Source organism: Chrysemys picta, chromosome 11, assembly GCF_011386835.1.
Source record: "Chrysemys picta bellii isolate R12L10 chromosome 11, ASM1138683v2, whole genome shotgun sequence".
NCBI classification, from domain to species: Eukaryota; Metazoa; Chordata; order Testudines; family Emydidae; genus Chrysemys; species Chrysemys picta.
This window is the reverse complement of record NC_088801.1, coordinates 2,907,628-2,934,223: the sequence shown is the minus strand read 5'-3', so window position 1 is coordinate 2,934,223 and position 26,596 is coordinate 2,907,628. Positions and strand designations below refer to the sequence as shown.

Genomic DNA, 26,596 nt, shown 5'->3' with positions numbered 1-26,596 from the left:
CAGTCACTTGGTGGGAACAGTCCCGGGTCTGCATGCTGACGGGATCCCACCAGCCTGAGTTTGGGGCCGGGCTCCAGAGGCGCTGAAGGGATGTCAGTTCAGGTCCATCACATCTGTCTCATCCTCCGACAGGTGCTTTTGGCAGGCCAGGAAATGCCGCCGAAATGTTCGCCCGCATTTTGTGGCTGCTCCACCCGCTTCCTGACGCAGCAGGGAAAGCACCAGCAATGGTGCTGTGGTCGGGAGCGCGCAGACCCAACCGCCGGCTCGGCTGCCACCACTGCCGGTAAAGCGCTACGGGATGGAGGGTCAGTTTCCCCGCCATGCACGAGGAGCAAAGGGCAAAAGTGGCTACAGCTGGGGAGGGCGCTAGCAAGCCTGGGTTAGGCCGATTTGACGGGTCTGTGTGGTGCAGTGTGGACGCGAGAGCACGGGTGCAAGAACTGTAAATCCGGGGTCACTGAGCAGTGTGGATGCCCCAGCACAGGCTTGTAACCACCAGACTTGAGCTCCCCAGACCCCGGCTTATGCTGCGGTGTAGATACCCCTAGGGACTGGCTGGGAGGACAAGAGCCGTGAGATATTGCCCGGGGGCAGAAAGCCACTCGCTGAGACCAGTTACTGGGGACTCTTTTCTCCTGAACAGGGAGATGCTTTACTGCTCTGGCCTGTTAGCGCTGGATCCAAGCACTTTTCTCCCACCCTCCCTCCCGTTTTTTTTGGTGGTGGTCAGATTTGGGGGGTCACTTAAAAAATTCTCTTCTCCGTCCCCCGCCAGATAGGGGGAGGGAAGAGTGGAGAGGGGCGGGACTAGGCATTTGCTCCTCCCCTGGTGTTTAAGAAGGGGCCAGAGTTGCATGTCCTGGAGCAGGGGCTAGGTGGGAAGGGACGGCCGGGGCGCACGGAGCTCGGTTGTAGCCTGGCTCTGGGGCAGGCCTGGCCCCAGTCGGCTCCGCTTGGAGCTCCAGGGCCTTGGTAGTTCCTAAAAAAGGGCCATGTTGCCGCCACCCTGCTGTGTTCATCCTGACACAAGGACTTGGATCCCCTGTTGCCTGTGTGTGAAGGGGACCTTCAGGCCTCTGCTCAGGCGGGGGGTGAGAGGGTGTGTGTGTGTGTGTGTGTGGGGGGGTCATGGAAGTTATTGAGCCGCAGTTAACGTAACAGCCACAGTAAGCCAAGCCGGGCCTGGCTGGTGCATGGATGGGAGGCCGCCTGGGGAAGCCAGGTGTTGCGGGATCTGTACAGCCAGTGGCGCTTTGGCACTGAAGTGGTGGGATGGGAAACTGAGGCACATGGTTTGTAACTGTTGAAAATCCCTCGTCGCTGTTCCCAAGTGTGTGTGTGGGGGGGTTAAACCCGTTGGCCCGGCTACATTCCAACTCCTCATCAAACGGAACAGGCTGTAACCCCCCTCCAGTGACAGTCCGGACACACTCTTCTTCCCTCCCTGTCCTACACTGTTGTGTGGCTGTTGCGTCCCATCCCAGAAACGGAATCACTTACTGCAGAGGTGCTGCCTGGACAACCCGCGCTAGTGCCCCACCCCAGAAGTGGCTGCATCTCAGCACCAGGTAAGCAATCCTTGTCTAAACAGCTGCCCTGCCCCACCCCAGAGTTGGCTGCATTTCAGGGCCGGACAAAAGCAATTCCGCTCTGCCGGATATGTGCGGGGTGGGTCATGGGCTGGATTCGGGGGCGTTTCGGGGACCGGGTGGCTGGGGCGCAGTGTAGTGTGCCCGAGTGACTCACCGGGGAAGTGTGGGGGGCAAGGGGGATCTCCTTCCCACCTTGGCAGCCGGCGCGCCCCGTACCATCGCCCTTTTAAGGGGTTCCTTGAAACCGCGTCCGGGTTCCATGTTTGTAGCAGAAATTGTGAAGAGGAAACTCCATGTTGTAACAAAGTTTCCTCCGCGGGCGTCTCTTTCTCTCTCCCCCTTTTTTGTTTTTCTCCCCCCCCCCCATTTTCCCCTCCCCCTTTTTTTCTTTTTTTGGGGGGGCAATTTCCCCCCCCTCCCCGCCGCCCGATCCGCCCCCGAAGTAACTCCTGGAGGATCGGAGCGCGGCGGGAGGAGCTTGCGGAGGAGGGACCCCCCCGGCCAACACTTCTGGTCTAATGGACAGTCAGTCCATTATCACCCAGGTTAGCAAGGAAGAGGTGAACACCCCTCTGCAAGAGAAAGGTAACTGCACCCCCGGCGTGGGGCAGCGTCGCGTGCATTTCACCCCAACCCCCCCCCCAATAAATGGCCTTGTGCAAAGCACTAATCCGGGGGGGGGGGGCTGTGCATGCGACCCCCGCGGCCTCCGGTCGCCTCTGGGTCGGGTGCCCACAATCAAAACAGAAGCCGGTGCCTGCCGCAGGGGGCTTGTCCCGCCGCGCTCGGCGCTGTCTGCACTGCCCTGGGCGAGCCCCGGGTGTTCCCCACCGCGCCCCGACGGGGGGGCCGAGCGACCCAAAGCTCTGGCTGTTGGGGGCGAGGGCGGGGCGGTTGCAAACACAGGGCTGGGGGGGGGGGGCAGGAGTTTCTGCCCAACAGCCTCCCCCCCCCCCCCGTGGGTTGGTTTTGAAGCGCCCCAAGCGCCCGGGTTTATTTTCAAATGTTGCTTTTCTGCCCCCTGGATCCAGGGAGGCTTCTCAGGCCAGGTCAGCTGGGGTCAGGGCATGGGGGGGGGGGGGAAGATCTGCAGCCAGGGGCCCGGCCCCTGCCCCACTCCAGCCTCCTGGACTCTGCCCTGGTGTTTGCCCAGCCTGCACAGGGCTCGCCAGGTCCTGGCAGGGGGGTGGTGAAGGGTGTGCATGGCTGGGGGGTGGTTGGGCTGGGCACGGGGCCGGGATCCCTGCCTGCTAGAGGTCTTTGAGCCACGCTTGGGGGTCTCTGGCCCCGGTGGGGCTGGCTGATTCCCGAGGGAGAGGGGGTTTGATTGGAGGATCACACGGGTGCTCCTCAGGGCCCAGTTGTGGGAGGTGGGTTTTTGACAGGACTGACGCTGCCCTGTGGAAATAACCTGACCCCTGCCTGGCATCCCAGCGCTGGGGTCGGGGTGGAGGGAAGGGGCCATCGGTGCAACCTGCCAGAGAGCCCGGAGCCCCCTTCTGCTGCTGCCGCCTGGGCACTTCTAGGGGTCTCTGCGCGGGGCCAACCGCAGCGGGGAGGGGTGAGAGGCTGCTGCAGTCCCCTTCGGGGTAATGAGTCCGGCACGGTCTCAGCCGGGCTCCTCCGACATCTCCCCAGCCTGGCATCCCGGTGGGCCAGACCATTGCCCGGGCACCGGCTGGGGACGCTCGCAGAGAGAGGGCGAGGGTCAGGTTCTGATCTCGGCTCCGCCAGGGCGAATCCGGAACAACTGCCCCAGACGGACACCAGGGGAACCGTTCTCCAGGGGATTGGTCTGGATTCGCCCAGCCCAGCGGAGCTGAGATCGGAACCTGCCCCTCGGGCGGCAGGTCGCTGTGGATTGGGACCTCGTTAGGGGAGGGGCTCGCCCTGGGTGGGGGAGGGGCTTGCCCTGGGTGAGGAAGGCAAGGCCTGAGGTGCTGGGGCAGTTTCAGGTTCGGAGGACCTGTCGCCAGTGGGGCCTGGTGAACGGGGTGTCGCCCTGACGCTGGGCTCTGGACTGGAGGACGTTGGGACTGGGGCGGGGCGGGGGGTCTTACTGCCTGTATCTTAACGGGAGTCAGTCCAACCCAGTGACCCCCATCCCCACGTAAAATGCACATCCCGGTGCCCCAGGGAACAGAGGCAGGGCAGGGGTCTAGGAAGTGGACCCAGCCTGGCTTCCACGGCCCGGCCGTAGGCGTTTTGTCCAGCACCAGCGAAGCGCTCCCCGGGGAGGGCGGGGGCTGTTCTATCACAGGATGTTTTCACCCCCGCAGCACAGAGGGGGAATCGAGGCAGCGAGGAGAGGGACGCCTGGCAGAGCGGGGATTGAACCTGGGTCCCGCCGAGTCCCGGGCTGCTAGGCCATGCCACCTCCCTCAGCCCTGCGCAGTCCTGCCCGGTGGCTCTTCTGTGCCCGGGGGCGGGGAGCAGCTGTTGGCCGGGCGGGGTCTCCTACCCTGACTTGGGGATTGACAGCTGTCAGTCACGCTGACCCGCTGGGAGCTAGGGGTGTTGGGAGCTTTCTGCTTCTCCTCTCAGCGGCCCCATGGCCCGGTCTGAGCCCCCTGCTCCCACCCGTAACCTCCAGCCCCCTGGGTCCTGTGATGCCAACGAAAACGTGGTTGAGCGGCAAGGGGGGAGGAAGGCAACTGTGCCCCAGCGCCCCCTGCTGGGGGATAGAGATCGCCCCCCCCCCCCCCCCCCCCCGGGATCATACTTGTGTGCAGCCCCCCGGTCAGGGTAACAGTGCCGGCATTGCATCCCTTCGGCCTGCAGCCCTGACGCTGTCCTGACGGCACGTCTGCGCTGGGATCCCAGCCCCCGGCGTCCAGAGGGACTGAGCCGGAACAGCCAGAGCGGGGGCTGAAATCCCAGCTTGGGCCAGGCCAGAGGCAAGGAGAGGGCCAGGGACTTGCTCGAGGTTTCAGAGGGAGCAGGGGCCTGGAGGAACCGCAGTAACAGCTGGGGAGCTGGACCCCCCCGTCCCGCTCTGCCTGAGCGCTCAGCCCTGGGGGGCTGGACACCCCCCCCGTCCCCCTCTGCCTGAGCGCTCAGCCCTGGGGAGCTGGGGGGTGGATCTTCCAGGGGAACAAGTGAAATGAGTTTGCTGGGTCTTGGCCTGGTCCCTAGTAGAGGGTGAGTCCACAGCACAACTGCTGCTGGGTTCAGCGCTACTGACTGGTTTCTGTACAGGCAGGGCCCAGGGCAGGGCTGGCAGGGGCTGCGGGTCGGGAGTGAGGGGCACTGGCAGAGCTGGGGGGAGCCCAGAGGGGCTGCGGGTCGGGAGTGAGGGGCACTGGCAGAACTGGGGGGAACCCAGGGGGGGCTGCGGGTCGGGAGTGAGGGGCACTGGCAGAGCTGGGGGGAGCCCAGGGGGGGCTGCGGGTCGGGAGTGAGGGGCACTGGCAGAGCTGGGGGGGAGCCCAGGGGGGGAGCCCAGGGGGGGCTGCGGGTCGGGAGTGAGGGGCACTGGCAGAGCTGGGGGGAGCCCAAGGGGGCTGCGGGTCGGGAGTGAGGGGCACTGGCAGAGCTGGGGGGAGCCCAAGGGGGCTGCGGGTCAGGAGTGAGGGGCACTGGCAGAGCTGGGGGGAGCCCAGGGGAGCTGCGGGTCGGGGATGAGGGGCACCGGCAGAGCCAGGAGGAGCGGGAGCTCCCAGTGACTGACCATGTTGTGCTGGGTTTGTTGCTGTCAGTTCAGCTCCTCGGGGGCCGGCGTCATCTCACCGCCAGCAGCAGGACCATGGCAGAGCGGTCAGGGACTGAATGCTCCGTAGAGACTGGAGGGGGGGGGGGGGTCTCCCCAGAGCAGAGGAGAAGCATGGGGCAGGGGCGGGGGCGGGGAAGAGGGACGCTTGCCTAGATGCTCCTGGATCTATTCTGTGGGCAGACAGAGGGGTCATTTTCCAGGCCTGTGAATGGGAAAATGCCGGTGAAACTCCTACAATTGGCAGCCTCTGCGTGGCGGAGGGAGGGGAAGGGGAATGAACGCGGACAAACTTCTCCCCCTTGGTGTCAATCCCAGAGCCGATAATCCAGATTCTGTGCAATATTTTAGCTTAACACGCGGCTCGGTATGTGTCAGGGCTGCCCCCTGCTGGCTGGAGTCAGAGCTGTTGACTTGTGTGTCATACACCTATACTGCTAGCCGCCCCTGGGGAGTCTCCTTCAGCTCTGGCGGCAGGGAGCTGAGCTGGCCAAGGCGGGGAGCTGAGTCTGTGCCTGTTTCTGCTGCGAAGTCCTGCGTGTCGCGGGCCGGCTGCAGCCTCCGTGTCCTTCGGCGTTAGCCTTGGTGCTGCAAAGAGCTCTGGGCGGTTTGTCTGGGAGCACAGGCCTGGGCCCAGGGGCAAGGAAACCCAGCCTGAACATGCCCCGTGTGCTGAGATCAACCGTGGCTCTCCTGAGGGGCTGCTGCTAGCCACCGGCCTGGAGAGCTGGGGGGCAGCTGGGCGTGTTCTGGGGGCTCTCAGCCGGGCTGACCGACCGCGTGGCTGGGGGGAGACCCCGGCTGTTCGCCCGGCAGGTTTAGTCCAGGCTGAAATGCTGCTGGAGCCTGTTACAATCGCAGCGTCTTGGGAGCCTCCACAAGGGGGCTGGGAAGTGGCCTGTTCCCTGCCCCCAGGATTCTCCAGTTTCTGGGGTGCTGGTCGGTCAGTGTCTCGCCCGCCCGTGGGAGTTTTCTACCCCTTCCCGGGGGGGGGGGCAGCTCCGCACTCTCGAGATCTCGCTCTCAGAGGCCTTCTTCACCTCGGTCCATTTCACCCCCTTCCTGCTCCCTGTCCTTGAACGGGCCCCCCTGACACCCCCCGAATGTTTCTGCCTCTGTCCATCCACCCACCAAGTCAAGCACCTTTCCCACGGCCCCTTCCCTGGGCTCCGCCCACGCCGGATCATGCTGCTTCACAGGGGGGCAGGCCTGTAACCCGCCGGCCAATGAGCATCCTGGAAACAATCAGTGCTCATTCTGATTGGTCAGTTTTCTGCCCATCAGCGTTCCTCCCACACCACTGGCTGTGGGTGGCTGTCTGCAATGAATTAACTAACAAATTGTGGGGGAGGCGTTTTGGGGGCTCCGCCCACAGTGCCAGATTGGCTTCAAACCATCAGAGGTTGCGCTGACCTTTGTCATCAGTAGGGTTCAGAGTCATGAACATTGTGGGATGAACGGGAGCGTTCGCGCTCCTCCCAGGGCCACCATCCGTCTGCAGCCTCGGACACATGCCGCAGCCCAAGAACAGGGGAAACTTATCTAGAACTTGTAAGGAGCTCGCAGTTTCTGCCAGGACAGAGGTGGCAGCTGGAGGAGCTGGTCCCTGCTCCCCAGACTCGCTGCAGGGAACCCCTGAAGCAGTTCTGCCGTGTTATCTGCTTGCCTGGGGGAAGGGGTCAGAGACACACCTTTGGCAGCAGCTGCCCCGGGGAAGCGCTGGTGGCGGGGTGGAGGCGTCACTGGCGCTTGTGGGGTCTGACTGGGCTGGAGGCGGGGGGGGGGGGTACACTTCAGTTTTCGGCTCAGCAGCAGAAAGGCTCCGGAGCTGGGGCTCAGGACGGGCACAGGCTGGGGTGGATCTCTGGGCACAAGAAGGGTGAACCCCCTGCAAATGGGGCAGCGGTGGGCATGGAAGCCGGAGGAGAGCGAGCACAGAGGAGAGGCTGGAGATGGGGGGAGGGCAGAAGCCATTGTCGCTAGGCTGGGCACAGAGCTGGCACCAGCCTGTACCGGCTGCCAAGGCCGAGTCCCTGGCACTTCTGAAGGGAGCTGGAGCTGAGCCAGGCCTGAAGGTCAGAAAGGGGCCTGTGCAACCAACCTGCTGGCCTGTCCCTTCCTTCCCCCTCCTGCCCTGGCCTCTCCCTGACCTCCCGCGTGAACCATGGCTGCCCTCGCTCCGCGCCCACTGGCATGTGACCGTCTGCCCGCCCTGGACATGCAGCCACCTCTGGGGAAGGGGGGATGCGGCAGCTGCCACACGAGAGATCAGGCTGGGGAGCGAGCGGGGACGGAGGGGGCAGAACGGAGCTTTGCCGGGCGGAGCCCTGGGGCAGGACAGGGCTGGGGCGCGGTGCATGGCAGGGGCCGGTCCTTCGGGGTAGAGGCGAAACTGGGCTCCCTCCCCTGGTGGTTGCTGGGGGTACAGAGGACCTGGCGTCTCCCCGATGCCCCTGGGTGAGTGCACCATAGCCCAGACCGTCGGCCGGGCCCAGCTCCCCGCGGAGTAAAGCAGAGACCCACCCCAGCCTCGTCGGGGGACAGTCTGTAGCCAGCCGGCAGCAGCTCAACTGCAGCACTGGTGGCAAAACCGGGGGCTCCGTCTCCCCTGAGCTGGGCACGGCCGCTGGGGCTGGGCTGGCAGGGGCTGCGGGTCGGGAGTGAGGGGCACCGGCAGAGCTGGGGACAGGGAGACCAGGGCTGGGCTGGCAGGGGACTGCGGGTCGGGAGTGAGGGGCACCGGCTGGGCTAGCAGGGGGCTGCGGGTCGGGAGTGAGGGGCACCGGCAGAGCTGGGGGGAGCCCAGGGCCGGGCTAGCAGGGGGCTGCGGGTCGGGAGTGAGGGGCCCCGGCAGAGCTGGGGGGGGAAGCCCAGGGCTGGGCTAGCAGGGGGCTGCGGGTCGGGAGTGAGGGGCCCCGGCAGAGCTGGGGGGGGAAGCCCAGGGCTGGGCTAGCAGGGGCTGCGGGTCGGGAGTGAGGGGCCCCGGCAGAGCTGGGGGGGGAAGCCCAGGGCTGGGCTAGCAGGGGCTGCGGGTCGGGAGTGAGGGGCCCCGGCAGAGCTGGGGGGGGAAGCCCAGGGCTGGGCTAGCAGGGGGCTGCGGGTCGGGAGTGAGGGGCACTGGCAGAGCTGGGGGGGGGGCAGGGCTAGGCTAGCAGGGGCTGCGGGTCGGGAGTGAGGGGCCCCGGCAGAGCTGGGGGGGGAAGCCCAGGGCTGGGCTAGCAGGGGCTGCGGGTCGGGAGTGAGGGGCACCAGCAGATCTGGGGATGGGGAGCGCAGGGCTGGGATAACAGCTCTGCCGGGGCCCCTCACTCCCGACCCACAGCCCTGAGCCCCAGACTCCCAGGGTTCTCTTGAGCAGGGTTCCCGGCCCTGTTTGTTGGGGGGGGGGCGCTCTGGTCCTTGGGATCAAAGGTCGAAATCAGCAGAAAACCAAAACAAAGCTGTTGTCATGGCAACTGCAAGGGAGGTGGAGTGGCGGGGGGGGTTCCGGGCTCTCCCTGCGCTGGGGTTCGATTGGGGGGGGCCATTTCCCACGGCCCATGGAGCTCCGTGGGGGCCCCAGGGGGCGCTGTGCACAGGGAGCGGGGCAGGGGGCTCCGTGGGGGGCCCTAGGGGGCGCTGTGCACAGGGAGCGGGGCAGGGGGCTCCGTGGGGGGCCCTAGGAGGCGCTGTGCACAGGGAGCGGGGCAGGGGGCTCTGTGGGGGCCCTAGGAGGCGCTGTGCACAGGGAGCGGGGCAGGGGGCTCCGTGGGGGGCCCTAGGAGGCACTGTGCACAGGGAGCGGGGTGGGGGGCTCCATAGGGGCGCTCTCCCCTCGGGGGCAGGGCTGGCCCCACTGCGGCACTATGGGGTGCTGTGCTGCAGGGAGTGGGGCGCTCTCCTCTCTGGGCTGTGGGGGAGGGGAACTCTCCCCTCCTAGTCAGGGTGGCGGGGGGGGCGGGTTATGCCACTGAGATCTGTGGGTCAGGGGCCGGGCTGCTGGGTGGGCCCATTCGGCTGGGCTCGGGGCGTCACCCCAAGGTGGGTGCGGCCGGGCTGCCACTCTACATCCGCGCTGCCGGATCTTCTCCTTGGCTTCCTGTGCTGCGTGGCTGTCAAACGGCTGCCGCGTCCCTCCCCAGAGGTGGCTGCATTTGTGGGCCGGGCGACGGGCATCCCTGTCAGCCATTGTCCAGACAGCGCCCGGCGGCCCTGCTGGAGGGGAAGGGACTGGGACGGGGCTGGTGGAACCTGCTGCTGGTTAATAATTTGCCACTTCCCCATTCCAGCCCGGACTCCAGCCTGCCCCGCCCCTGGTGGACATGCTGCCCCCGGGCACCGCCCTCGGTTCCTGGACAATCCTGGGCAGCGTTTCCTGCCAACGCCCCCCCTCCCCGCTTGTGAAGTCTGGTCCCTGGCCAGTGCCAGCCAAGCCCATGGAGGAAATCGTCTTTGTTCCCATTTGCCGCCCGAGGGAGACGAGGAGCTGCCCCAGGGCAGAACTGTAACCCCACCCCCTGCGTGCCAATGCTGTTATGTCCAGCTCCGTGCCAGGAGGTCCCCCCTCTCGCCCTGCCATGCTCCGGCTCCAAGGGGGTCACTCGATACCCCACCAATGTGCCCGCCCCTGAGGGCAGCCAGGACTAACCAGCCCCCCCATTTTGTCCCAGGCTCAGCGTCTTCTGGTGAGCTCAGCGCAGGGTCCTGCAGGGCGGGGGCGGGAGGGGGGGGAGGCGGCGTGCCCCTGGCTGTGGGTGACAGACAGGAGGTGCCAGCCCATGGGTCTGGTCGCTCGCCAGCCCTGCTGTGTGATTGGCGGGGGCTGGGGAGGGCTGTGCAGCGTGGTCTGTTTTGTTATTGTAGGGTCTTCCGTGGGCTGGGCACACTGGTTGGGGGTTGTTAATTTTGCAGTTTTTTGTATTTCGGCGTTTTGTAGGGATTTGGGGAGGGAGGATTGGCCGAGCCGATGTCACCTGCCCTGGCCCGGGGGCGGCTCAGTGTCCCCCTCTAGTGGTGAGGCCGTCAGAGGCTGGCGTGTCCAGCAACCGCGCGTCCCGGGTTGGAGCCTGGCTGGTGCCTGGCGCGAGGCGTCGTCACAAATACCAGGGCAGCCTGGGCTGGTTTGATGGGGAAACGCAGCCAGTAAATCCCCCGATCTGTGTGTGCATGTCCACCTGTGCGTGTGTCCACGCGTGTGTGTGTCGCGTGTTGGGTGCACACGCGTGTGGGTGCATAAAACCTGTCCCTGCAGGGGGCCGTGGTCGTGTACACACGCAGTCTCCATGCGCGCTCTGCAGGGCTGAGTGTGTGGGTGGCCGGCGGCTCTGGCCACCCACGGCGGCTGCATTCCTGCCGGCCGCTCTCTAAAATATTTGTGCGTTCGGACACACAATCCCGCCAGCCTGCGTCAGCGCTCACCCCGGGGCGGTTCCTGCGCCAGGCCTCCCCCGCCGTCCCAGGCAGGGCCCCTGCCGCCCGCTGGCAGGAAACGGGGGCTGGGCGGGGGCCAGGAGCTGATCTCGGACCCGAGGGGGGCAGAGGCAAGCGAGCTGGGGAGGCCAGAACTGTGGGGGTGTCACCCAGCAGCCACCCACCGGCATCCTGTCCCCATCGCCCCGGTGCAGTGACCCCGCCCCCAGATGTGGCTGGCATTCCTGGGGGGGGGGGCGGGAGGCTGGGTTGGATCCCCGGCTGGCCCCGGTCACGCCCGGGCAGGGTGAGAAATCGGACGCTGGGTGAATCGTGGGCAGGGGCACGTGCCAGCCCACAGCTCCGCCAGAGACTCCGGGCAAGGGGAGGGGCCTGGGCTGGGCTGGCACGAGAGGGGAGGGAGATGCCAGGGTGATCGGCCGTGGCAGCTCCCGCGGATACAGATTTAGCCACGTGCCTGTGGCACGGCACAGCTGGCAGGGGTGTAGGGGGGTGTCCGTGGCCTCATCTCCCCCTCCCTCACCCGCTGTGTCCTGGCCACATGGTCCCTTCAGCTGCGGGAGGGAGGGGCCGGCTGGGATCTCAGGGGGACGGCTGCAGTGGGGAGGTGGGGGGGCAAGTGTGGGTGGGGATCGAGCCCTGTTCGATGGGGCTCTGCTGCTGGCAGGACAAGCGACCCCCCCCCCCCGAGTCCAGGTGTGAGGAGCAGCCAGGCCACTTGGGCACGCGCCCGGTGGGTCTGAGCCCCGGGATGGGCCCGTGGCCGGGTTTCAGGCCTGTCTGTCTCTGCCCAGGGGCTGGGCACCTTGTCCACACTTCCCGTGGTGCCCAGGGGCTGGGACCTTGCGTGGGGCCGGCAGGGCCTGATCTCTCCACACAGGCGCAAAAGGGTGCAATGGGGGGGTTAATGTGCTTGGGGGTGAGACTGGCAGGTCACTGGCCATCGTTCCCAGTTCGCTGCAGGGCAAGGGAAGGTGCCAGCGGCCCCCTGTATCCAGTGCGGGCCGAGCTGCTCCACTCACAGCGGGGGGAAGAGTGGGGGGGAGGAGCGGTTCTGGCACTGAGGATCGGGGCAGCCGTTCATCCCAATGGCCCAGGTTTGAGTCAGATTTGGTTGTGGGTTAGCAGGGGTCTGCAGGTCGGGAGTGAGGGGCACCAGCAGAGCTGAGTGGGCAGGGCTGGGATAACCGGGGGCTGCAGGTCGGGAGTGAGGGGCGCCGGCGGAGCTGAGCGGGCAGGGCTGGGATAACTGGGGGCTGCAGGTCGGGAGTGAGGGGCACCGGCAGAGCTGGAGAGGGCAGGGCTGGGATAACCGGGGGCTGCGAGTCGGGAGTGAGGGGCACCTGGCAGAGCTGGACAGGCAGGGCTGGGATAACCGGGGGCTGCGGGTCGGGAGTGAGGGGCATCGGCAGAGATGGGGGGGGCATGGGCTGGGATAACCGGGGGCTGCGAGTCGGGAGTGAGGGGCACCTGGCAGAGCTGGACAGGCAGGGCTGGGATAACTGGGGGGCTGCGAGTCGGGAGTGAGGGGCACCAGCAGAGCTGCGCAGTCTCTGGCTATCTCTAGTTGCCTGGTTTAGGCCCTGGATTTAGCCCCCAAGTGCGAAGATAAGAAGGAGAAAGCTCGGTGGCTGGAGACCAGGAGACCTCGCCCCCACCCCCATGGACCCTCGCCCCCTCCCTCACCGGGCTTTAGTCTGGTTCCAGGCTGCGTATCGAGTCAGGCGGCTGTGGGGCTCAAGGAGCCTGTGCCGAGGGGCCGGGGCTCGCCGGCCCTGGCGTTCTCCCTGCCGGTTGCAGCCAGGCTGGCCGGGGCGCCTGGAGTCCGGCAGACGGATCCGAAGGAATCTCGTTATCTCAGGCCGGATTAAGCGTGTGGAGTGCTCGCCCCAAGTGGATTATGCAGGAGAGCAGGTTAATCCAGACCTGGCGAGAGACGTGGTGCAGCCGGCAAGTGCCGGGCGCCGCAGAGGGGTCTGAGGCCTGGGGAGCGAAGTGTGTGTGTGACGGTGGGTGGAGAGGGAAGGGACATTGGAGGAGTTGAAGTTGATATTAGCAATGGGGGAGCTGTGCAGAGCTGTGGAGGTGCCCAGGGCTGGGATCGCAGGGGGCTGCAGGGCGGGAGTGAGGGGCACTGGCAGAGCTGCGGCGGGGGGAGGGGGGGAGCAAGGCTGGGCTGGCAGGGGCTACGGTCGGGAGTGAGGGGCACCGACAGAGCTGGGGGGACAGGGCTGGGCTGGCAGGGGCTACGGGTCGGGAGTGAGGGGCACCGGCAGAGTTGGGGGGAGCCCAGGAGTCCTGGCCATGTTGGCAGTTCTGTGGGGTGACTTGTCCTGTCCGGCTGGGTGAACGTGGGTGCTGTAGGGACCTGCTGGGTGGTGGGGACCTGAGCCCTTGGGCTGGGGAGGGGGTGGGGGGCAGGGGCTGCTCCCCCAAAAAGGGGATCCCCAGGGGCCAGCAGCACCTGGCTTCCTCCCATGTGGCTGGGCTGCAGCCAGCCCCCCTCCAGCCCCCTCCCTGTGGCTGGTCCCAGGTGCCAGCCCCCCCACCCCCCACTGCCCCCGATGCACTCGGATGGTCACCTGGGCGCACCCCCCACCCGACCGTCTCTGGCACACGCCCCACGGCACTTCCCATCCCCCCAGGGTGCCCCCCAAGACCATGCTCAGGCCAGCAGGCAGGGGGAGCCCCGGGCAGCCCTTAACTGCCCCCAATCCGACCCCTGGCCCAGCACCCCTCTGGGGCTGGGGCTGCCCGTCTCCATGGGAGCGCGCTGCAGGCGGGCTGGGCACGGGGTGGGGTGCCTGGGGAGGGAGGGGAGTCCGGGGGGGCCACGCCGTGTGTATTAACCCCTTTTCTGCCTGTGCCCCGCAGGTGCTCACAGCCCATCGCCGTCCAAGAAGCCCCGGAACCGCAGCATCTTCCAGTCCCTGTTCTGCTGCCTCTGCCATGACGCCTCGGACCCCGTCCCGGTCAACAACAACGCGCCCCTGCTGGTGGAGGAGAACGGCGTCGTGCCCAAGGTAGGGGGGGCCCGGAAGTGGGCAGGGGGCACTTCCATGGGCAACCCCCTGGCCCCCCGGACCCAGCTCACGGGAATCCTGCTTCCCTGGGATGAGCCCCTCAGGCCGGCCTGGCTCCGCGCCCGCCCCTCTGCCCGCCTGGCCGTGCCAGGCCCCCCAGGGCCTCGCCCCAGGGAACTCAGCAGCCCGAGCGCTGGAGGCTGCCCAGATGGGCACATGCCCCCTCCCCCCCGGTATCCTTTCCCTCCTCATCCCGGCCTCTCCAGGACCCTGTGCCAGGCCTGCCCGCTGTCCCAGCAGCGCTTTGGGCCACAGCCTCTCCGGGATCAATGGGGCTGAGGGGGCACCAGGCTCCCACAAGCTGTTCCCTCCGGCAGCATCCCTCCCCCCCCCGCCTGGGGGCCATCACTCCCCTTCCTCCCCCCACAAAGACGGGGATCCCCAAGGGCTCTGGGATCTGCTTGGGGGCAGTTTCTCTCGTACCCACCCCCCTTCCCATGGATAGTACGCGCTCAGGCGACGCTTTGGGATGGGGCCGGGGTCATGCCCCCCATCAGCTGGGGCAGGGGCAAGCCTCGATGCTGGCACAGCACATGGCAGAGGCAGAAGCCAATGCTGGGAGTATAGGGGACGCTGCCGAGTGGGACCCCCCCAGGTCACAGGCTGTCCCTCCCCCTGGGGCCCCCAGATGCCGGGGTCCAGCCACGCTGGCCCGGGCCAGGGCAGGGAGTTGAGCAGTGACCCTGTATCCCGGCGAAACTGGAGGGGGGCAGAATCGAGTCACCCGGGGGGAAACTGAGGCTGGGCCCTGGGGTTGGTGCCGTGAGGCTGGGCAAAGTGCCAGGGGGGTTTTAACGGCCACGGACGGGAGTTTGACACCTAGGCTGGACAATGGTAAATCCACAGCCTGGTCCCTGCCAGGGGATGAGCGCTCCCTGCTGACCCCCCTGCCGCTCCCCTGCAGCACAGCGCCCCCTAGCGGCCCCCGGGAGGGGAGAGCACCCCCTGCTGACCCCCCCCCCCGCTCCCTGCAGCACAGCGCCCCCCTATGCGCCCTGGGAGGGGAGAGCGCCCCCTGCTGACCCCACCCACCCCCTGCTCCCTGCAGCACAGCGCCCCCCTAGCGCCCCGGGAGGGGAGAGCGCCCCCTGCTGACCCCCCCCCCCCCGCTCTCCTGCAGCACAGCGCCCCCTAGGAGCGGAGAGCGCCCCCTGCTGACCCACCCTGCTCCCTGCAGCACAGTGCCCCCTAGCACCCTCCGGGAGGGGAGAGCACCCCCTGCTGGGGGAGCTGTCGCTCGGCCATGGGCAGGCGCTGTGCTAAGCCCACTGGGGCAGGGCAGATAGGGCCAGGATTTCCCGGCAGCCCTAGTGCCCCCTGCAGTCCTCGTCCCCAGGGCCGCTGGGCCGGACGGCGATGCCCGGAGCCGGGCAGACAGGCAGCCCCCCCGCGCGCCCGTAATCCCCGGCCTTTGCTCTAGGCCGATCAGCCCTGACCGCGGCTGCCCCCCTTTTCCCGGCTCCCCGGCCAGCATTGAGTGGATTATTGGCCCCTGCGCCCAGGCAGGCGAAGGGCAGCCGGCGCCCTCTGGTGCCCGGCAAAGCCAGCGCGGCTCCCTGAGCTCAGACAGCTCTTCCCAGCCCGGGGCGGCTCAGGGGGCTGCACGGGTGCTAGCCCCCCGGGACCAGGGCTGGTGTGCGCCTGGCGGGCCAGTCACACTAGGCAGCAGTCAGTGATTGGCATTGCTAATGAGCCCCCAATGCAGCCACCTCTGGGGAGCAGCGCTGCAGCTGGGGAACAGCACACAGCAACACCAGCCTGCAGGTCAGAAAGGGCCGAGGGTAGGGGGCTGGGGCAGCATGTTCCCCATGGCCTGTGCCCGGGCCCACGTTTAACTGCACCTAAAGCAAAGGGGCTCCCCCAACCCCGTTTCCCCCCGCCTAATGGGTCCCTGCTGCTGGGAAGTTTAGGACAGGAAGTGAGGGATACGCGGGCGGGGGGCGGGATGGTCTGGGCAGGCCTGCTTCTCTGGTTGGGATGTGTGTGTGGGCCCCGGGCTCTCCTGCCTCCTGGCCCACGGTGCCCACTGCCAGCCGGATACTCCAACGCCCGCCCACCCCCCTCCCCCCCCCGTCCTCTCCCCAGGCCGCTGTCAAGTACCTGCTGCCCGAGATCAAAGCCCAGGACGCCAGCAAGCTGTGTGTGGTCATCGATCTGGACGAGACGCTGGTGCACAGCTCCTTCAAGGTGAATCCGTGTCCTGGGGGTGCCCCTCCTCCCTGGCCTGCCCCGTGCCCCCCCCGTCCCCGCCTCCCTCCCCGCCCGGCCTGCCCCTGTGCCCCCCGTCCTCCCTCCCCGCCCGGCCTGCCCCTGTGCCCCCCCGTCCTCCCTCCCCCGCCCGGCCCTGCCCCTGTGCCCCCTCCCGGCCTGCCCCTGTGTGCCCCCGTTCTCCCTCCCCCGCCTGTCCTGCCCCTGTGCCCCCTCCCGGCCTGCCCCTGTGTGCCCCCGTTCTCCCTCCCCCGCCTGTCCTGCCCCTGTGCCCCCTCCCGGCCTGCCCCTGTGTGCCCCCGTTCTCCCTCCCCCGCCTGTCCTGCCCCTGTGCCCCCTCCCGGCCTGCCCCTGTGTCCCCCGTCCTCCCTCCCCCCACCTGTCCTGCCCCTGTGCCCCCCCCGCCCTCCCTCCCCCGCCCGTCCTGCCCCTGAGCCCCCCCCCGTCCTCCATCCCCCACCCGTCCTGCCCCTGTACCCCCCCCGTCCTCCCTCCCCGCCCGGCCTGCCCCTGTGCCCCCTCCCGTCCTCCCTTCCCTGCCCGGCCTACCCCTGTGCCCCCTCCTGTCCTCTCTCCCTTGCCAGGCCTGCCCCCCCCGTCCTCCTCTCCCGCCCATCCTGCCCTGTGCCCCCCCGTCCTCCCTCCCCCACCCGTCCTGCCCCTGTGCCCCCTCCCGCCTGCCCCTGTGCCCCCGCCCGTCCTGCCCCTGTGCCCCCCCCGTCCTCCCTCCCCCGCCTGTCCTGCCCCTGTGCCCCCCCCGTCCTCCCTCCCCCGCCCGTCCTGTCCCTGTGTCCCCCGTCCTCCCTCCCACCTGTCCTGCCCCTGTGCCCCCCCGTCCTCCCTCCCCCGCCCGTCCTGCCCCTGTGCCCCCCCCGTCCTCCATCCCCCGCCCGGCCTGCCCTTGTGCCCCCCGTCCTCCATCCCCCGCCCGGCCTGCCCCTGTGCCCCCTCCTGTCCTCCCTCCCCCGTCCGGCCTGCCCCTCTGCCCCCTCCTGTCCTCCCTCCCCCGCCCGGCCTGCCCCTGTGCCCCCTCCTGTCCTCCCTCCCCCGCCCGGCCTGCCCCTGTGCCCCCTCGTCCTCCCTCCCCCGCCCGGCCTGCCCCTGTGCCCCCTCCCGGCCTGCCCCTGTGTGCCCCCCGTCCTCCATCCCCCGCCCGTCCTGCCCCTGTGCCCCCCCGTCCTCCCTCCCCCGCCCGGCCTGCCCCTGTGCCCCCCCGTACTCCCTCCCCCGCCTGTCCTGCCCCTGTGCCCCCTCCCGGCCTGCCCCTGTGTCCCCCGTCCTCCCTCCCCCGCCTGTCCTGCCCCTGTGCCCCCTCCCGTCCTCCCTTCCCTGCCCGGCCTACCCCTGTGCCCCCTCCCGTCCTCTCTCCCCCGCCCGTCCTGCCCCTGTGCCCCCCCCCGTCCTCCATCCCCCGCCCGGCCTGCTCCTGTGCCCCCCCCGTCCTCCCTCCCCGCCCGGCCTGCCCCTGTGCCCCCCGTCCTCCCTCCCCGCCCGGCCTGCCCCTGTGCCCCCTCCTGTCCTCCCTCCCCCGTCCGGCCTGCCCCTGTGCCCCCTCCTGTCCTCCCTCCCCCGCCTGGCCTGCCCCTGTGCCCCCTCCCGGCCTGCCCCTGTGCCCCCCCCGTCCTCCATCCCCCGCCTGGCCTGCCCCTGTGCCCCCTCCCGTCCTCCCTTCCCTGCCCGGCCTGCCCCTGTGCCCCCTCCTGTCCTCCCTCCCCCGCCTGTCCTGCCCCTGTGCCCTTCCATCCTCCCTCCCCCGCCTGTCCTGCCCCTGTGCCCCCCCCGTCCTCCCTCCCCCGCCTGTCCTGCCCCTGTGCCCCCCCGTCCTCCCTCCCCCGCCTGTCCTGCCCCTGTGCCCCCCCCGTCCTCCCTCCCCCGCCTGTCCTGCCCCTGTGCCCCCCCCGTCCTCCATCCCCCGCCCGTCCTGCCCCTGTGCCCCCCCCCGTCCTCCATCCCCCGCCCGTCCTGCCCCTGTGCCCCCTCCTGTCCTCTCTCCCCCGCCTGGCCTGCCCCTGTGCCCCCCCCCGTCCTCCATCCCCCGCCCGGCCTGCCCCTGTGCCCCCCCGTCCTCCATCCCCCGCCCGTCCTGCCCCTGTGCCCCCCCGTCCTCCCTCCCCAGCCCGCCCCTGTGCCCCCCCATCCTGCCCCTGTGCCCCCCCGTCCTCCCTCCCCCACCCGTCCTGCCCCTGTGCCCCCTCCCGTCCTCCCTTCCCTGCCCGGCCTACCCCTGTGCCCCCTCCTGTCCTCTCTCCCTTGCCAGGCCTGCCCCCCCCCCCCGTCCTCCCTCTCCCGCCCATCCAGTGTCCCACCCCCATGTTCTTCTTCCCTCACCCGACTTGGCCCCCGTCTTCCTTCCCCTGTCCAGCCTGTTCCGTCTGCTCCACCCCCTACTGTCCTCCCCCACCACCCCATTCCCCTTCTCCTTTCTCGGGGTCTGTCTCAGCCCTGCACGTTCACGTCGCTTTGCCCCGGTGTCCCCGAAGTCCTGCCCTGGGTCCCGAGTCGGGCGCGGTATTGCCCAGTGTGGGGGCAGGGCAGAAGCATGACACCATGTCCCAGCATGCAGTGCTCCAGTGCAGGGCTGCCCTGCCCCATCTGCCCCAAGCCTGGCTCCGTGTTTTGGGGGTGTCCCCGTGGGAAGGGGAGGAGCCTCCCAGGCCAAGCTCCACCCTTCTGAGGCCGGGGAAGGAGCTTTGCAATCACCCAACCTTGATCCTCCGCGGGGGCTGGGGCATCTACCTGGCATGGCTGGGAGGGCATTGCCAGGGAACCCAGGGAGGGCATGGCCAGGGGAAACCTGGGGGAAGGGGAGGGTGTGGCCAGGGGAATCCCACAGCATTACCATGGGAACCAGGGGAGGGCGTGGCCAGGGGAATCGCAGGGGTGGGGGCTGAGGGCATGGGTGGGTGAAGGGAAGGGGTCAGGGGATCCATGGGGGCGAGGCGGGTGCCTCCTGCCTCTCCCACACTGACTCCTGTGCCCTCCGCAGCCCGTGAACAACGCCGACTTCATCATTCCTGTCGAGATTGATGGCATCATGCACCAGGTGAGGGGGGGCATCTCGTGGTGGGGTGGGGCACCCGTCACCCCCATGGGGGCTGTCAGGAGCTCAGCCCCTGCTGGGAGACCAGGGAGCCAGCGCCCTCTCCCTCCCCCAACCCTGGGGGTGCCCAGCCAAGAAAGGGGGAGCTCAGGCACTGGGGAGCCCTGCTGGTTCCAAGAGCCCGGGTGGGGGGCAGTGACCTTGGGACGGAGATCGTGGGGCTGCCTGGCTCTTTGGGGCAGCAGTTCCCCCCGCAACTCCACCTTCCCCCTTTTCGGGGGCGGGGGGCTGGCAGCCAAAGGTTTCCTGCGGGGGGAGCCCCAGGCTGACTTTCCCACCGTCTGGCGCTGTTCCGCAGGCAGGTCTCGCCCCGCACGGAGGCCGGCGCCGGGTTCAAGTAATCCAGGATAGGCTGTGGTCTGCGCAGTCGGCCTGTTCTCGATTACTTGGCGCCGGAGCCGGCCGGCAGCTTCGGGTGGAGACGCCGGAGAGACGCCGCCTGGGGAGCCGCAGGGCGCCCGCTGCTGCAAAGGAACTCGGGGCATGGCAGGCCTGGCACCTCCCCTGCCCCCCCCAAGCCTGCCCCGGGTTCTCCCCCCAGCCCCTGGGACGGTGGGTGGCTCCGGGGGGTTGTCAGCCGTTCGGTGGCTCTGTGGGGGCTTGGTCCCAGGCGACGGGGCCCCATCTTGCTGGGCGCTGCCCGTCTCCAGCCCCGCGGCCGCCGGCTGACACTGCCCCTCCCCCAGGTATACGTGCTGAAGCGCCCGTACGTGGACGAGTTCCTGCGGCGCATGGGCGAGCTCTTCGAGTGCGTGCTCTTCACCGCCAGCCTGGCCAAGGTGAGCGCCCCACGCCGGGCAGCCTGCGGGCGTCGGCCTGCTCCACGCGCTAGGCGTCGCGCCCTCCCCCCAGCTACAGCACCGGAGACGGGGCTCCCAGAGCCAGGATAGGACCCAGGAGTCCTGGCTCCCAGCCGGCCCTACGCCAACCACTAGCCCTCACGCCCCTCCCAGAGCCAGGATAGGACCCAGGAGTCCTGGCTCCCAGCCGGCCCTACGCCAACCACTAGCCCTCATGCCCCTCCCAGAGCCAGGCTAGGACCCAGGAGTCCTGGCTCCCAGCCGGCCCTACGCCAACCACTAGCCCTCACGCCCCTTCCTGAGCCAGGAAAGGACCCAGGAGTCCTGGCTCCCAGCCGGCCCTACGCCAACCACTAGCCCTCACGCCCCTCCCAGAGCCAGGATAGGACACAGGATCACTAGACCAAGCTGTCCCTCCAGTTCAGCCATTCATTCGCCCCCTCCTCCGCGGTGTCCCCACAATGCTTCGGGGATGGGGGGTGCCCAGAAAGCTGCGCAATGGCTTTGGGGCAGCTGCTGCTTGAGGAGGCACCCCCGTGCTCTCAGGGGCTGAGACGGGGGACCCCCGAGTGCCCTCGGCCAGCAGCCAAAGGCCCCGGGGCTCGGCCCCTCCCCTGCTCCCCTTCGGCCGAGCCTGACCGTGTCCCCCCGGCCCCCCAGTACGCGGATCCCGTGGCTGACCTGCTGGACAAATGGGGAGCTTTCCGCGCCCGCCTCTTCCGCGAGTCCTGCGTCTTCCACCGCGGCAACTACGTCAAGGACCTGAGCCGCCTGGGCCGGGACCTGAGCCGCATCATCATCGTGGACAACTCCCCGGCTTCCTACATCTTCCACCCCGACAACGCGGTAGGTAGCGGGCGTGGGGGGGGGCAGCTGCAGTGGCTCAGCGGGTTCAATGCTCTCACTGGCTGTTTGCGTCCGGGGCCTGGTTCAGGCGCGATGAGTTCGGGGGGGTCTCAGCCCAGTGACGCGACTGCTTCATACTCACCAGAGGGACGGGTTATTGGGGTAACTCAGTTCACGTTGTCCCAGGGCTGGGGATCGGGAGTGAGGGGCATTGGCCGAGCTGTGTGTCTGGGAGGAGCCCAGGGCCAGGACAGCAGCCCCCTCCTGGATTGAACCGGCTCTGCTCACCTGTGTGTCATATGCCCTGTACTGTTTACAGCAAATGGGGAGTCTCCCTTAGCGCAGGGGCCTGGGCTTTCAGAGCAGCGTTCAAGTCCTGCTGCTGACATGAAATGCCGGGTGGCCCCCGTGGGCAGTGGAGAGAATCAGACTGCTCCCGGTGGTCCCAGAAGGGGAAGGGCAGGGTGACTGGAGAGCTCCTGAAGGCTCAGAGAGTCCCCGGGCTGCCTCCCCCACCCCCTCTCCCCCTCACTCACAGATGCTGCTTTCTCTGAGCTGGCGTCTGGCTCGCTCCCAGCACGCTGCCGTCTGTCCCGGGATATTGGCACTGTCCCACCGGGCCCCGGGCCAGCTGGCCCTTCATTTCCTCTTAGAGCTGCTGAGTCGGGGGGGCTCCCTTGGGGCTGGCCCGACGTCCTGGCGAATCTGTGTCGAGGGATCCCTCCCCCCGGGCTGAGCTGCAGCTGCCTCTGGGGTGGGGCTGGCAGCCACCGTGCGGCCATTTAGGACAGGAAGCGAAGGTGACGCAGCAGGGCAGATTTCGGGTGGCAGCCCAGGATCCGATTGGCCGGGATGGCAGGTTAACTCCTCCCATGGCCTGGCTGGCTGGCACAGCTCGCTGGGATGCCCCCCGCCAGGTGCAGAAAGGGTACGGGGATGGGGATTTCCAGTGCTGGAGGCCCCTGTCTCCCAGCATGCCCTGGGGCAGGCTGCCGGCTCCACGGGCCGCTCATGGCTGCGTGAGGCAGGAACCCCTGGCTGAGACTCCAGCAGGTTTGCCCGGGGACCCTGCGAGGGCTGGCTCTGCCCTGTGCTGCGTAGGCACCGCGCCCGGCTAACCTCCCGGGGGTCTCTCCGCAGGTGCCGGTGGCATCGTGGTTCGATAACATGGCCGACACGGAGCTCCTGGACCTGCTGCCTTTCTTTGAGGGACTCAGCAAAGTGGACGACGTTTATACAGTGCTAAAGCAGCACCGGACTAGCAGCTAGTGACCCGGGGCCGGGCGAGATTCCCCACTCCTCCCTCTGCCAGCTGCCCCACTGATCTACCCACAAGCCCCAGCGCCAGCGTGCAGCTTCTCCAGGGTGCAGAGCGGAGGCTGTGACAGGCGCCGGAGGGGCTGGGCGGGGAGCCTAGCGTGGGGCTCACACCCGCCAGGCATGGGGGAGACGCCCGGCCGCATCACTCAAAACCAGCCACAAACCTGGACTTTTGTCGTCACGTAACGGTTCTTCTCCTGGAAACTGGGGAGGGCTGGAGAACCACGGCCCGGTCCCCTCTGATTGGCCTGGGGGGTCCAGAACCACGGCCCAGTCCCCTCTGATTGGGCTGGGGGGTCCAAAACCACGGCCCGGTCCCCTCTGATTGGCCCGGGGGGTCCAGAACCACGGCCCGGTCCCCTCTGATTGGCCTGGGGGGGCTCAGGACCACGGCCTGGTCCCCTCAGCTGGGCCGGGGGGTTCACAGAACCACGCCCCAGCCCCATCTCGCTTGCCGTGGAGGTGGGAGAGGCAGGGGGGGTTGGTCCCAGGAACCCGGTCCGGAGATGCTTAGCCATGGAGGGCAGAGACCCCGTCACCCCCCGGTGCAGGGTGCAAAGTGCCCCCAGGAGGTGGGTGGGGGCATTTTCGCCTGCTTTGCCCGGATGGGAACGACTCCCCCAGCTGTGGGCGAAGGGAATCTGGGGGGCCTGTGACCCACACGATAGCTGGGTCCCAGATCCTGCCCCCTCCAGAAGGCCCTGGGCTCCTGTTACCCACTGGTGGGGTGCAGGCTCCATTCCAGGGGGATCCTGCAGGGAAGGGGGGGCAGGAGGGTCAGTGCCAAGCGCTGCGGCCTGGAGGGGTGTTGGTTGCGAGGGCGGGCGCTGAGCAGAGGGGATCGGCTCCCCCAGCAGGGCTAAGAGAGGAAGGACATGGAGAGAGATTGGGGGGGAGAAGCCGGAGGGACTCACAGAGACTGGGCTAGTGGAAGGGAGGCGGGGCTAGCGGAAAGAAGGCGGGGCTAGCAGAAAGGAGGCGGGACTAGTGGAAGGGAGGCAGAGAGTCTGAGCTGAGCGGAGCTGCTGGAGTAGCCTGGGGGGGGAGGGCAGCTAAGCCCCCCCAGGCTCCAGGCATAAGGGGACAGGGATGGGCACTAAGGTGAGAATTCCTGGGCAGCTGTTAAACCTTTCCCTGCTGGTTATATGGAGGGTGCCCGCCCCCCCACCCCAAACGGTTCTTACTTCCCCATCGCCTCTGGGCCTCACGGGGAAATCGGATTTCTAGGTGCCTTGGGACTGGGGGCCATTGACCCCCTGGGCCAGTGCCGCTTGGCTTATGCAAATGTCGCCTTTCCCTGCAGTGCATTGTGGGGCTTTAATCCCCCCCCCCCCCCGAGGAACTGCCATTACGGCTGTCAGAAGCCATCAAGGTGCCCCCGTGCTGTGGTTGGTTAGAGCAGGGAGTGGGCTGGGCCGTTGGGTTGAGCCCACCCCAGCCCTGGACAGGGTGAAGGGGGGCAGTGGGATCGCCCCAGGGGGGTCTCAGCTGGCCATGGTTGGCAGCAGCTCTCCTGCCGGCCCGTGAGCTTCTTAGTGGCCTGGGGCTGCTGCATTCCCAGCAGATGAGGTGGGAGGATGCAGTGACACCAGCAAAGAGCAACTCCACAGGCCTGCTTTAGAGAGGCACCACCAGTGCCTGGAAGGATGCCCCATCCCCTTAACTCTGCCCTTCCCCAGGGAGCCGGGCCTGCAGAGAAACAAGCAGCATCTCTGACTGCAGCTGTGGGGGGGGCTCCTTCCTCTGGGATCATGTCTGTGTCTCCTTCTCTTTAGTGCCTTCAGCCCTCCCTGCTGCTTTCCAAACGGTTGCGGGGGGGGGGCAGATTCCCGGGCCTTGGGACTGGCTCAAACCTCTGCCTTCTCACTGTGTTCAGAACCGTAAATCCCCCGAACCGACCCCTGCCCGCCTGGGGAGCGTACTGTAGAGATTGTGCCTTGGACACCAGGTCCCACCCACCCCTAACCTCTGGGGGGCCTTGGCTTTGCTCACCGCTGCACCAAGGCAGGACTCGGGGTGCTAGCCCCGCCCCCCGACAGTGGGGCAGTGGGTTGGTTCAATGGCTGTTCTGATGGGGTTGGGGGTCTCCCTCCCCGCCCAACCAAACTGCTCCCAAAGCTTCAGCTCTGACTTTGGGTCCGGGGAGCAGGGATTTTGAGTGGGCCGGAGGGAGCGACTCTCCCCCCTGAACCAATTGCCCCCCAGCCGCTTCCCAGGGCCGCATTCAGGTTCACTGGAGACCTGCTTTGCATTCCCCTCCCCCAGGCTCCCCACAACACCCCCTTGTGCCCCACACCACTAGGGGGCGCTGTCTCGGGAAGGCGCCCCCTTTCTGTTGCCTTAACTGTTTTGTATGCGCGTTGTTCTCGGCCGTGCCTTGAGGCGGTGGCGTCCAAGCGATGCTGCCGCGGATCTCTTTAGCCTTAGCTTGGGAAACGTCCCTCAGGGAGAGGTCTCGGGGGGCCAAGGGCAGGGGGAGTCATGCATTTTAACCGGGCACATTTCGCTCATATAAATATGTATCATGTGTATATATATTTCTAGGGAAAGCAACGGCGACACAAGTCACCAGAGGATTTTTACAGCTGGTATTTTTAACGGTGTTCCTGGGAGATGGTTATTTTTCTGATCGGGGTGGTTCCTCGTGTGAAGAAGCAGGGAGGGATTTGGGGAGGGGGGTGGGTATTTTGTCTGCCGGATGATGTCTGTATTGCATGCACGCAGCCCTTCTCCAAATGCCTGCCTGTCACCCGTCCCCCCATGAGCCCCAGGGTGCGCCCAGGGCCTGAGAGTCAACTGCATCTGTCTTACGGTGCTGGGTTTTCCAGGAAAGTTTTAGCTCTTTAAAATCTGGGCCCTTTGGCTGGTTTGATTTGTTGGTTTTCCTCCCTGATTTTGTAACCGCCAGGTGAAAAATACTGGTGTGTGTGTGTCAATTTCACACCTCCAAATTTGTCCATTCTCATACACTATCTATCTATCTATCCCCATCCACCCCATCTATCTATCTATCTATCTATCTATCTATCCCCATCCACTCTATCTATCTATCTATCTATCTATCTATCTATCTAAATTAGCCAAAACCCGATATTTCTGTCCTATGGGAAATTCAGAGATTTTTGAAATTTCGTTTAATCCTAAATCAGGGCGAAGAGTTGAGATCTCAGACGTTGTCACAAACCGACGTGTTTGGACCGATTTCGTTTTGACTTTATGGGAACGTTTAGTTTCCGTAGGGTCGAAATGTTTCGTTCTGCCGTTCGGCGTCTCTGCTGTAAGGGACAGTCTCAGACACGGTTCTAAACGGAATGTTTGGACAATTTCCCATCGACAATTGGGGTGAACACGATATGTCCCCGTGAAACATTTCGACATCATCACGTCAGCCTCTTCCAATGGAAACCTGTTCTGGTGGACAGTCCCCACCCCGCTCTGCCATCAGCCCTACAACTATACATCTCCAGCTCCTGGCATGCCACTCGCCCTCTCTGCCCCCGCGCCAGCTCTCAGATTCCCCCAAGCATCTGCCAAGCCATGTCAACATCTGTCTTGCCCCTCTCGGTGGAGAGAGCTGCACCCACTCCAGTGGGGGGCACTACAGAGCCATCGGTGCCTCTGCAGCACCCCCACCTGGGCAGCATGAAATCTGATTCCCTTCACTGCTGGATTTCCCCTTTAGTGCCACGTCCCTACAGCGGCCTCTGCCCAGTGCCCGAGGCTGACGCCCACCAGCCTGGCCTGAGCCCAATCCTGCTCCCTTGGCTGGCCAGGGCCTGACCCCCTGGGAAGCAGTATTGGAAAACCCAGCACTTCCCCGGGTAAGGAAAAAGCAATCCGTTTTTAACCTGGTTGGTTTCATGCCACTGCGGTGCAGCCCTGGCTAAGACTGCCCCCTGCTGGGCACCCCCTGCTTTGGCAACACAGGGGCAGTTTTGTATCGTAACTGCCAGCACGTGGGGAGCGCCCCTGCACTGGCCTTCGGAGAAAGGGCTGCGGGCCTGCGGCTGTTCGTATTTTCACTCTGTATCTGTTGGGTAAAGAGACAACCCAAGAGCGAATCACAACTACGGGAGAGAGAGAGAAACCCGATCAAAGTGCCTTTTGTGTGATTAAACTGTAAAATAATCTTTAAAGGAAAAAAAAATACCGTGAGAACCAACCTGGCTCTGCTGTGTAGTGATTCAGCCACCAGCTCTGGGTGTGCCCACGTGCTGGAGGGGGTGAGATCTGTGGGGGTGGGTGAGGGACAGAAAGACACACACACACACACACACACACTGCATCACATGGCCCTCTGCGGGCAGAACTGTGTGTGCCAATGTGTGTGGTTTACTGCCCCCTGCTGGAGGGAAGGAGATCTGTGGATGCGACTACATCTCGTTCTCTGCTGGCTGATGGGCTTAAAATGAATGAAGATATCCCATCTCCTAAAACTAGAAGGGACCTTGAAAGGTCATTGAGTCCAGCCCCCTGCCTTCACTAGCAGGACCAAGTACTGATTTTGCCCCAGATCCCTAAGTGGC

The 26,596-nt window shown here is 66.8% G+C and overlaps 1 protein-coding gene across 3 annotated transcripts; it reads left to right on the top strand.

Annotated features, from left to right (window-relative positions):
- The first annotated feature begins 138 nt into the window (after nt 1-138).
- Nucleotides 139-26,232, top strand: CTDSP1 (CTD small phosphatase 1). 3 transcript variants are annotated; one of them, XM_042843020.2, is made up of 8 exons: nt 139-286; nt 1,488-1,571; nt 13,588-13,736; nt 15,882-15,983; nt 18,991-19,047; nt 19,791-19,883; nt 20,565-20,750; nt 21,891-26,232. In XM_042843020.2, exons 1-8 carry the CDS (start codon nt 154-156, stop codon nt 22,017-22,019), a joined length of 933 nt encoding a protein of 310 aa, XP_042698954.2. In that variant the 5' UTR covers nt 139-153; the 3' UTR covers nt 22,020-26,232. The 3 variants fall into 3 exon arrangements, with proteins under 3 accessions (XP_042698954.2, XP_005279781.1, XP_065416535.1); XM_005279724.4 differs by lacking the exons at nt 139-286; nt 1,488-1,571 and adding an exon at nt 1,861-2,180; XM_065560463.1 differs by lacking the exons at nt 139-286; nt 1,488-1,571 and adding an exon at nt 6,721-6,855.
- Nucleotides 26,233-26,596: the final 364 nt, after the last annotated feature.

What these genes read in the sequence shown, in the direction of transcription:
- CTDSP1 (XM_042843020.2), top strand. Translation starts at nt 154, where the DNA reads ATGCCGCCGAAATGTTCGCCCGCATTTTGTGGCTGCTCCACCCGCTTC. An exon ending in AGAACGGCGTCGTGCCCAAG is followed by an intron (nt 13,737 to 15,881) that starts GTAGGGGGGGCC and finishes TCCTCTCCCCAG; the next exon opens with GCCGCTGTCAAGTACCTGCT. An exon ending in TCTTCCACCCCGACAACGCG is followed by an intron (nt 20,751 to 21,890) that starts GTAGGTAGCGGG and finishes GTCTCTCCGCAG; the next exon opens with GTGCCGGTGGCATCGTGGTT.